This window comes from Stegodyphus dumicola, chromosome 11 (genome assembly GCF_044657685.1).
Source record: "Stegodyphus dumicola isolate Sdum_Otavi_A_Nest chromosome 11, ASM4465768v1".
NCBI lineage: Eukaryota > Metazoa > Arthropoda > Arachnida > Araneae > Eresidae > Stegodyphus > Stegodyphus dumicola.
Genome location: NC_140778.1, coordinates 118,857,369 through 118,869,770, shown reverse-complemented (window position 1 = coordinate 118,869,770; position 12,402 = coordinate 118,857,369). Strand labels below are relative to the sequence as shown.

The 12,402-nt window shown below is 34.0% G+C and overlaps 1 protein-coding gene across 1 annotated transcript in view; it reads left to right on the top strand.

Annotated features, from left to right (window-relative positions):
- The window catches only part of LOC118189391 (uncharacterized), a 307,097-nt gene that overhangs the window by 65,874 nt on the left and 228,821 nt on the right, over positions 1-12,402 (top strand). The window contains exons 20-21 of the mRNA XM_085826350.1: positions 3,212-3,295; positions 10,562-10,678. Of these exons, the coding sequence (XP_085682476.1) occupies positions 3,212-3,295; positions 10,562-10,678 (201 nt within the window). The remainder of the gene's footprint in view (positions 1-3,211; positions 3,296-10,561; positions 10,679-12,402) is intronic.

The window sequence follows — 12,402 nt, the reverse complement described above, 5'->3', positions numbered from 1 at the left end:
CCAGTACATATTGGAGTGCAAGTAATCTGTAAAAATTTTTACTGGAATGTCAGAAGGCAAGTGAATGGGTTGCGTAGCAATGAAGTTTGTTATGTTATTTTCTGCTGGATGGCAAATCAATTGAGAAGGCTTATATTCACAGTCGATTGGGCAACATTGGTGATTCCATAGAGAACCGTGAATGCGAAGACGTAAAAGTTTTGTTATGAGAGCCTCTCTTTCGGCCACAAAGTCAAGAGGAGGGATACCTGCCAATATTAGAAGAGCTTGGGTTGAAGTTTTTCTGTATTCCTTGCAAATTTGTAGCAGAAATGTCCCTTGCATGTTCAGCAAGATTTTTAGCTCATGCCGTGTTAAAAAGTTGGCCCAAACACCGAAACAGTATAGTATAATTTAACTGTTAAGTACCAGGTTCATAAAATGTTGGTCGAGATCCCCCAAGGTGACTGTAGTTTAGTACAAAGTCCTTTCCCTCAAATCGTATTCCACAACCACACCTTGTGTCCTTCGTTAAATCGATGACCTGTAGCTTTCGTGTCGTATCGGAGCTTCATCTTCTCCATCACCAAGCTGACTTGCTCTCGTGCACAATTGTGCATCATTTCAAACCGTACCTGGAAATCTTGGATGTAGCCTCGGGCGATGAAGATGCATCTGGAGGGCAACCAGTCACAAGGCACACAGTCACAAGGCAGTCACAAGTCACAAGGCAGACGAGTATCATGACCGAAGAACATCTGAGATGGTGAATAGTCTCGTGGTAGTCTCGTGGACAGCACTGCAATAAGCCAGTAAAAAGTGAGGTAACTTTCTTTTCCCAGACCTGTCGCTTTCCGGAAACTATCAACGAGAGGTTATTAAAAATGATTCGATTAAATCTCTCTATCATGCCATCTGACTGAGGATGCAAAGGTTCACCACCAACACGGCCTTTTCTTGTCATAAACCACTTTGTTTCCAGCCTCGGGAATTTTGTATTACGAAAGGTTTTAGTTTTACCATCTTATATCACTTCTTAAAGTTGTGGTCTCCTTTCCTGTAACACGCTGCATATTCATGTGAACTGTAGCTATCAGTAATGAACTCTGATTTTCATAACAGTCATAGTCGTGCCGACCAAGCTCGCAGTGTGCAAATGTCTCCAAGTGCTACAATATTTCAATTGTCTGTAATTGTTTTCACAGTAATAAAAGTTTTATTTAACGCAAATTAAATAAAATCTACCGCAAACAGTTTAGTATAAGTTGCCAAATTTTCGGGATGCTTCAAATTCTGACAAACCTACAAATAATAGTACTGTTGCGTTCTACGTTATAGTGAATTTGGAGTGACTGATGAAAACCAATTGATGATGAATCAAAACACAATTTATTCGCCAGTATCACACAGAGGATTAGGTTTAAAATTTAATGACTTACAGATAAGAACTACGGAGTTGTTCAGCTTGTTTAGGACTGCGTAAGGACCATGCCCAGATGATAGAAGTAAACGAAGAAATAGTTTCCTTCAAACAGGATCTCGAAACCACATCTCGTCACCTTCGTTGAATGGATGTCTTATAGCTCTCCAATCGTGTCCAATTTTGATCTCCTCCGTCGTGAATTTAACTCGCTCTTATACAAAACTGTACATCTTTTTAAATCGTGCCTTCGGATCTTCAAATGTGTGCTCCTTAAGCTTCAAATGTGTGCTTCAGTGTGCTCCTTAAGCTATGAAAGCGCATCTGAAGGGTGACCAGCCGAGCTGCTATAAGAGATTACAAGACATACGAAGCTCACCACGGAAGAGAAACTCGGATGGGGAGTAGCCGGTAATCTCGTGACAACACTACGATACGTCAGTAAAAACACAGTTAACTTCTAATCCTAGTTCTGTTTGTTTGGAAATCACTAGCGAAAGTCTATTAAGGACGCTTTGATTGAACATCTCTACCATGCCGTCAGACTATGGATATAAAGCTGTCGTTTGAGTTGTGCCGATGCCGAGTACCTTGCAAATTTCTTTACAACCGAGATAAAAATCCGTGCTTGATCGGAGTGTAACTAGGGAAGCGATATGAATACCTCTGCTTCCATGACAGTCTCTTTATCAGGGATTAGAACATGCATCAGGCCACTTTATTAAGTAAGCAATGACAACGATGATGTATTTGTTGCCATCAACAATTTGGGATACAGATCCCAAAATGTGATAGGACATGCATTCAAAAAGTGCCCTTATATTGTAACGTTGAGGAACTTGAATATTTTTCGTCTTGTAAGATGAAAATACATTATATTCGTGTACTTATTTTCGTCTTGTAAGAGGAAAATGCATTATATTCGCGTATTTTTTAGCTATTTCCACCTCTGTATTTTTTATTGTGTATCATGCAATTTTTATAAAACATTACTTATTTCTTCTTGCTTATATAAACCTATAACTTACACAAACTGAAAATAGGAACAGGTCGAAAGATTGTATAAACTCAACTGTACAAATTGAGGTTGATGTCAGATGTAAAGACATTAGGTTATTTCGAGGCCGGAATGAAAAATATGCAACGCCTTCGCCGAGAATAAACGCCCAGCGTGCAGACTACCACACCACAAAGGCACGCTAGGAAGGGGAAGAAATACGTTATATACTCCTCATTTTAAAGGGCGACTGGGGTTTCTTAGGGCACTCAATCGCCAAATCCTGGGCGTGAATCATCATCCACCACACTTTTAGTTTGGGCACCACTGTAGAGGTATTAGGTTATTTTGAGCCGGAGAAATGAAAACGAGCAACGCTTTCGCCGGGAATCGAACCACGGACCTCTAGAATACGCGTCAAGCGTGCAGACCACCACACTGCGAGGGCCTGCCAAGAAGGCAGGAGAAATACCTTATACAGGAAAGACAAGAACTCAAAATAAAAAATATGCTATTTATTATTAAATGTATGTTAATAAACAAGTCCATAAATATATGTAACCTAACAGATTAAATTTATTTATTCAACAAATACGGCACCAAACCCTTTTATTGCCACCAAATACATTTTGAAATATCGTCTTGTAGCAGTGCAGTGAGTGAGTAATAGTTTTGTAATACTCTTATTATTCAACGATAAATATGTTAGGAAACTAAATATTTCTGCTGGAATTTATCAGCAAAATAAATTATTTATACTAATTTATTATTTATTTCTTATCTATTTAAGCATAACATTTCTATTTTCTTTTCAGATTCAAGTAAAACGTACTCTGGTGTTGCAAGTCCTACCGAAAGTCCTTCTAAAACCACGGAGTCTTCAACGTTGCGAGATGACAGTAAGCACCATATGACTACCATAAGATTTTTATTCTCTCTAATATTAAATGTGAAGTTAATACTGAAATATCAAATAACCTGAATTAAACAACGAATGTAAAAACGTTTACCAAATGTGCAACAATATATTCTGAAGGTTATCTTAAACTCACAGGTTTAAAAAAATTCAAGTGCAGTGTAATTATTCTTAACTTTAAGAATAACATTTGTTCACAAACAAGTGACATAATCATACGAAATAGATAAAAATGCTATAAAAATTAGCGCTATTGTAATATTTTAGGAATTTTCGTTATACGAAACTGCAAATTGCAGGGAGTATGAATTAGGATTTTTAAATCTAACCTCTATATTCGCTTTCTAAATTAGGTATATGGAACACGAACGTCGCACTTCACGAACGACTGGTTTCACTAACAAATTATCTGAACAGATGAATGGTGTCCCCAGTTACAAACACACAAAGAGGCAACAAATAATTTTCAAAGGTGTTTGAGGTAACTTTGGGGTTTAAGGTCCCAGAGATTTACGCTACAGAATTTTCAGAAAAGTCAGGAATAATTTACTAAATTTGCAATTCTATTTTCTGGTAACAATCTATTCATATGAGACTTATTCTTTCAGAAAAAAGCAATTCGCTCTCTCCACAACCATGAATATTCCTGGCTTTTCTATATCATGCGCATTATCAGAAAGTGTGTTCATGTACATAAAGCACAAAGAGTAAATGAAGAATAAACCTTTCACAGGAAGTTTCAAAACAGGCTTGAATTATAATCTCCGTTATGGTGCTAGGCATTAGTTTATTAAATTTCCATAAACAAGGACATATATCACGTTAATTTTATGTCATCAAATTCGTTTAATTTAAAAACAAAAAATTTTTAAACTAAGTAAAAAGTCCTTTCTTATATATCTGAACTATGTTATGACATTTATGTGGATCCAAGATAATAGGCTTTTACTTTCTGCAGGGAAGGGGAGTTAAATGTTAAAAGACCTCTAGTTAATTAATAGTTTATGCTACATTTTTCGCTAATGAATGCATCTGGTTGTTGTTGCTGTTGTCGTCGTGTCGATGATGAAGCATTCAAATAGAGCCATGGGTGAAAATGAAGGGCTTGTCAATGTGCAAAATGTTATTATTGTTAATGTTTCTGTAGGAGCAGATACCACAGATTTTGTAGATTTTGCTACTCACTCTGTCAATTTTTAATCCTCTCTGATGGCCAGTTTTAAGCCTGACTATGGTTCTAGTTACATGTCGATCTCCACTGATGTCGTGGAGATGGTGCTTTAATGGATCTGTGTATTCCTTTAATCTTTATTGGGCCATGGCATTTGCGTCCCAGAGGGTGACATATACGTTATTATTGCTGAGATTTCAAGCTTCTTTTCAGTTTATCTGTGTTCTCATTACCTTTGATGTTGACATGCGCTGGCGAACATTGAAGAATGCAGCCCATGTGTAACTTTTGAATCTCTTTTAAACGAAATTCGATCCCGTTTGTGCTGAGCTTCCGTGCAGGATTGCTTGTCGAACAGCCTTTGAGTCCCGAAATACAACGAGTCCTTTTGCTTTCTCAAGAAAGGAAAGAGACATTCCTGAAACATAGCATAGGCACATGTCAAGTGCCTATGCTATTGCCAGATGCTCGCAAGTGAAGTTGGAGACTGTGGTTCAAGCGAGAATTTTGTGTTGATAAGTAGTATCGCCTTACTTCGCAAACTCAAATAGCGATTGTCTTATGAACCCTGTTTATAATCGTGTACGATAATGTTTAACGGTCCTGAGCACTTTCGCTTTAACCATCTCAAATAAGTTCCTTTTTATTGTATGGCTGTATTAGATTAAATAATATGAGCGGTGAGAGGTAATTCATGAATTTCGTAGCTTATTTTTTTTGTTTTGAGAAAAGGTATGTTAATAGAAATTTTTCATACGTTAGACAAACTGCCAGATTTTCATGATGTACCAAATATGATTAACAAGCATTTCAGTGCCTTTTTCTCCAAGGTATTTCTTAACTCTTTCTTAAAAAATAAGATAATTTCTTGGTGATTATTCCCTTTAATAGTGCTGATAGCAATGTCTAATTCGTCCAAACTGATATCATTTAAAATAGCTCATAATGCCTGCATCCTCTTGTCTCCATGAGAAATGTTTTAGCAGAACGTTTCATATTGTTACCTTCTTTCTGAAAATTAATTTTAGAAAACCAGAAGACCAAAGAATGTTCAGTATTGCACTGAAAGTTTTTTGACCACGTTAATTTCCATTAGTATAAAAAGTTATTCCAGCTGTATCAAGGATGTTTGAACACGGGACAGCAATAGGGGTGAAGCAGGTGTTCAGTGATTTAGCTAGTTTCTATTACTTAAATTGCATCTAGAGTCTTCAGTTGGATGTAGGGTCTTATAAAACTTGGGTCCATTTTTGTTATTTGCTGGCAACTATTTTTTGTCGACCTTCATTGACGTCTCTAGCAGTCTTCTATTTAATTCCATCTTGTCCGCTTTAAGTTGATCATACAACACGTTACTATCTGTAATTAAAGTGTGTACATTGTGATTCTTTCAACAAGGAAGTCTCATCTAAATTCTCTTGTAATGAGACTCTCACCTGTGTTCAAGACGTTACGTGTGAATTTTTCCAGCTATTATTCAAGTGTGTCTCAAATGTATCTGGTGAATAGCAGCTATTAAAAAATAAGTATTGAAGACGTTAAAAGGACTATGTGATACTTTGAAAAGGCGGATATACGTGATATTCAACAAATATTTAATCGAAAAAAACTAATTACTTTCTGTTGTTTACATGCTGATCAAAAATATTTTTATGCAGAAAACAAAGATATTTGTTGGATTTAGAAACGCCTAAAAGTCGCGCATTTTTATAAAATATATTTAATATAAATTTATTTAAAATGTACTGTAAATATATTCAAATAGTTTGAACACTTTTCTTAAATAAATATAGCTTTTGTTGCAGTTTGGAGAGGATTCAAAATTAGCAAGTGTCGTTCGTAACGGAAGAGTATTATTTAGGTTAGATAGTATTTTTATGCGCCTGTAATTACATAATTTACTCCTTTTCAAACGGTTCGATTCATTCTGAAGTATTACGGGATTTTTATTATGCAAGAAGATAATTAAAGAGAAGAAACTATTCCTATATATGTAATGATATTTTAGATGATAGGTAAAATATGAGGGCGAAATTTGATAAAGATGCGTCAACAGTCATGCAAAGGTTAATGATCGTTATTTCTTGACAGCTTATTCTACTCGTAGATAGGTTCGTTATTCTTAACAAAATGTTTTCGAAAAATCCGCCGATTTCAATTGGCATAAAACGCTTCTCTTTTGCCCAAGCTTGTTACTTTTCATGTCATTCTTATATTAGGTTTGAAGGCGGAAAGAGAAGCAGGAAGCTATCGGTCAGCAGGATACAGAAGTTGATAAATTTGTGCATATTACAATACGGTGGTTAGAGAAATTATTGTCCTGTTTTATTTTTGTCGGTTAATTAAATTTTTCTCTTTCAAAATGCATCGTTGTTATTGGCTAAAAGACCATGATATGCCTTACGAGCGTTATAAAAATATCACATGAGAGTAAATAATTTTAAATGAAACGTTCAGAGAGATTTATTATATGCAAGTTTATACTTTAAGAACGAAAAGGCAAAAGTAATAAAATTAGAATCACCTTTGTGGGTTATTACAAATTAAATCGTAATATTATTTTGCAAAGTTTATATCCTGGAGGTTTTCCATATATACGCACCCATTACTATTCATTGAAGCAGTTAATAATGCGTACTTAGTAGTTTTGGTTTTCCTACTTTCCTTGTACATTTTAATTTATTTCATTCATACGCCTATAAATGTAAAAATCATAAATATCTTCATGCATGTAAATTTGTGTATACAACATGCTTAATTTTCTATTTTTTGGTTACACTTAAAATTTCATCTGTATCTGGAAGGTATATGTATCTTGCGCATACACGTTCAAAAACATGCAGCATAAAACGTTCAGTACTATAGAGGCAAGTCGTCTCCAACAACACTTCCAATTTGGACATGATATTTTCTCATTTTAAAATTTACAAGTGTTATTAATATGGCATTATATAATTAACAACTGATTTTGTACTTTCATATAGATTGCGAGTGCGTTAACGGGAAATGTGTTCTGAATGAAACCGGGAGAAAGGTCTGTCAGTGTCTACCAGAATACGGTCTCTTTACCCCAACAATATGCAGAAGTACGTGAAATATGTTTGCTTTTCTCTATAGAAATAATATTTTAAAATCAGGTTATTAAAGATATTGCTTATTTTGCTACATTATCACATAGATATGACTAAAGGTTACTAAATGCGTATGGGTATTAGCACTGGTACATGAGCGGAAAAATTTAATAGAAGACATACATCTATAAATATGCCACAAAATGGACCCCAGTGTTACCGTATACGATCGTGTAATATCCGAGTTCATGTAATGTCCGTACCCCAACTTTACAGATAAAATTTATGTAAAATGAAAGTGACCTGCATACTGTCCGCACCCCGAAAAATAAAGAATTTCTTACTTTAAAATATACTTTTTTTAACATCGACATTTTCCCTTCAGTCAATAACATCAGTCAATAAACATCTTTAAAGAAAGAATATGCATTTGGTTTGCCTTCTTGTGTATTATTATGCTACCGTTTGCAGCAGAAAGATTTTATATTCGCACACGCAGGCATAACAACCAAAATTTTCATACAGTGCTTTAGAACAGATTTTGTTTTTAAATAATATGTGCAAGATATTAAAAGAACCAAAGTTTATTTAATTTTTATGTAAAAGTAAATATTAAAATTTCAAGTGTTGTTTAATTTGTTCCTTTATATTGTGATCTTCTGCTAATTAATACACGTCGAGTGTTGATAACGTAAACGGAATAATTTATATTATATACGAGGATGGGAGAAAGTGAGTTTGTAAATTTTAGGTAGCTTTTAGAAACCGTTTAAATTTGATACTTTAGTACTTATGCCATTTCCTTACACTTAACTTGGTTGAAAGAAAATTTACACCCAAAATTACTCACGAGAAAAGTACGATATTTGAACGACACGTGTAATGTCCGCACTTGTATCTTAATAGTGTAAATTTAGTAAAAAAGGTGCGGACATTACATTAGCGTATAACAGTACCAGCTTATATTACTTGTTACTCTGATAATTAACCAGTTTCACAGTTAATGGACATCCGATATTTAGCGTATGTCTCATCACAAGATTTATAGTTTCGTGTTAGTTAGCTATCTTATAGTGAGTAACCATGATATTATAGCAACAGTAACACTCGAAATGAACTGTGGTATAAAGGAATATCTCTTAGAATTCTTAAGAGATTTCAATAGATAACGCATATACATTGCCTAACTGCCTAAATTATATAGTTAAGTCTGTTATGAAGGAAAAATGTAATTTTCAAAACGGTTATTATCTTTCTTTTTCTTAAATATCTAACTTAGAAACTAAGTTAGATATTTAAGGAAAATTCTATCTATCTTAACTAAATTTTATATTCCAAAATCTGACATTCAAGATTCCGATTGACTAGAAAAATCCTTGGATTTTACATTCCAGATTGCAGTTGACTAAAGTATTTCCATTTCTAAATATGTTATTCAGTAGACGATGAAAACATAGAAAATTCACGCATTTATTTAAAATATTCATTCAAAATTTCGTCTCGATTATTTTTCCCTAGAAAAATGATTTAGATGAATCATCACAACTCCGCGTAAATGCTTAACATAGCATTCTTGAGACATTCGGCAAGGTTAAATTTCATATAATTGGAATTACACATTCCTGACACAGTTAGTCAATAAGTTTCCAATAAGTTATACAAATGAATAATCTTTAGTTGAGAGAATGTAATGGCTATTTACAGAAGCGGCATTCAATGTTAGCAAGGTGAAATGAAATTAACGCCTATTATTTTGTGTGTAAGTAGAAAATCACCAACGTGAGATTTGATGCATTTGATTAGAAAAGTCACACGGGGCTATCTGTCTCAGGACAGCAATACCTACGTAAGGAATCGTAATTTGGGTAATTTTTCAATTGAAAAGTATTACATCCGAATTGGCGCAATACAGATACGTGCTTCATCTAAATTATCTGAAGTTATCATAGAAATAAAAACAAAGTTATCCTCCACCGCTGTACAAAATAAATCAAACAAATGAAAAGCAGAACACATTAGTAAGAAAAGGAAAATACTGAAGAATGATTTGATAATCGTTCCAAGGAATCAGACTGACAGTACATTTTTTTTTGTTCCCCTATTTATCGGCGTGTACCATCAAAATAGGCAAGTACAACTGAAAATTCCGATGCATTTTGGGTATGATAAAATTTTACTTAAATAAAGAATAATAACAAAAGGTATGTAATAACAGAGACTATCTCTAACATTAACAAACAAATAATTAGAAAAATAATAACAGAAACTATGTCTAATATTACTTTAACAAGTAAATAATAAAAACATAACAGAGACTATTGTGATGACGTGATGACCACGCATGCGCAGTTTAGCCGAACGGCGTGCAACGCCTCTCTCTCTCACGTGACTCACTATTATTTTGTTATATTAAGAGGGAAATATATGTCCAGAAATAACAAAGAAGTAATATGTATGACCGACTATTTCTAATATTACGTTATTAAATGAATATTAGAAGGAATAAGATCGAGTATTATTTGTAATACTACTTTTTAATGAATGAATAATAAAGGCACAGTAACAGAGACTAACTTTTGTATTACATTAGCCTCAATGAAAAGCATTCTCTCTTAAAAATGTTCTCTTCCATTGCATGTTAAAATGTAACAATATTTAGGGTTAAATATTTATCTCTAATTACATGAAACGAGTATTTATATACCTTTTAATATCACCTTTAAATATGTCTGGTAATAACTTCTTAAAGCCGCCAATCTACCGCGCATTTAAAGCAGATAGAGAACATATTAAAGTTCAATCAGGACTAATGGAAAACTGAACTAAATTAGCCAAACGTTTTTCATTTACAGAGAAATTTTACACCAAATGAAATTTTGATGTGTAGTTGGTAATCGTTGTAGCCGGTTATAAAATCGTTGTTATCTAGGCGTTTTTAGATGTGGAGTGCCATACGTGAGCAAAATAAAATGTGTCAAATGTGAGTAATACTGCTATTTATTTAAAGCATGCAACTGTGGGAAAGGAAAAAACTGCAGGTTCCAAGACGGTGTCACCGGAAAACGAGAAAAAGTCTGTATTTGTAAAGAAGGTCCCATACCCGCAGCAGAAATCATCTGTGAAGGTAAGTCGTCTCATATTCTACTTAACATATTCATTACAGAAGTACATAAATTATAAATTTTCTCGAACTCGAATCCTAAATACAATGCTTTCTTGAATATTTTTGTCGAATTTTGTCGAATATGTCGAATTTCAACTGTGTTCAATATTGTTACAACTAATAATGAGGAAAGATCGGTTAGTTTTCAATTAAAATAGACGTTGAAATTTGTGTTAAATAAAAAAACTAATTTAAGAAATTGCGCTTTCTAAAACAACATTCATATTTGTTAAGCTTATATGAATGAAATTTATTAAATGAAATGCTCAATGAAAACTCTTCAGTCTTGTGGCCTATCTTCTTAACTAATTTGTAGAAAGGTTCTTAAGTGTTGCTTCAATTCTTCTTAATAATTTTTCAAATGTTTATTAGTTAAAGTAAATGCATAAGCTTTGCTGAATGAAAGAATAATCACTAAGTATCAAACTATAATTAATTTCAGAAATTTGCCCACCAGCGGCCGAGCGGTAAAGTCGCTGAACACTGGTAGTTCGGTCCGAGGTTCGAATCCCGCGAACGGACTGGCTGCATGGGCGTTTTCGTGGTTTTCCCCATGTGTAACGTGTATACGAGCCAGTTTCCCTTAGAAAGTCCTCCACGATGGCATCCCTCCCCTTAGGCAGATAGCCCTCGTGTGCTTTGCCATAATTAAATACACATACACACACCATTTCAGAAATTTAACATTTAACAAATCGAATGGATCGCTGATATTATTCTTTTTCAAATTTTATCCATCTGTTAATATATTAGTAATGAAGATAACCAATTTAAGTTAAATTTATGACCAGACGTAGCTTTTTAGGATATTTTTAAAAGCAAGAGTCTCACATTCCGAATATTGGCTTAGTTTTCATTTAATGCAATCAAAAAAATTGTTTTTGATTTTAAGATTTTTGATATCATAAAATAAACAAAAACATATAAAAAAAAGTATTTTGCCGATTCCTGCCCAAAATTCGGGGACCAACATTAGTTCCCAAGCGCCATTGCCATTTTGGCGCTATCTCTCGAATTCCGCAAGACAGCCATTTACATCATTGTTAAATGCACTGTAAAGGCCCGTCCACACGACTACGCTCGAAACGTAGCTGACGAGCGCGCTTTTACAGCGAAAAAGCGTCCAAACGAGTACGCGTTTAACCAATAGAATTATTTTGCGCAATTCTTGTGAAGAATGCGTTTAACCAATAGAATTATTTTGCGCAAAAATCGCGTTACGCTGTAATATAGCGTCAACAGTACTGTATTTTGTTACTTTGATGTGTTTATATACGTTTGCGGCAAGTTGTCAAAATCAAATGATTTTTTGATAGCTGAAACTTTACTGTTAACCCATTAGCCGCTGGTGTTGCGTTGACGCAACGGTCAAAATAAATGCGTATATTAATATAACTACCTAAGATATTTTATACCATCAGATGATTTTGTCTAGGGAATATTATGAAATTATTTCTGTAAAAAATATTTGTCTTCAACAATTATTTTATTTATAATTATTAATCTCATACTTTAAGCAAAATTTAAGCAAAATTTTTGTCCGGGTATTTTTGCTGAAAATGTTTAACGAAAGAATCACTGTCTTTATGAGTAATCTATTTTTAGTCAAGGTCACCGTTTATCAGAACATTACATCAGTCAGATGTTTATATTTGTGTTGGGAAGGAAGGAAAAACAGGTGTTGC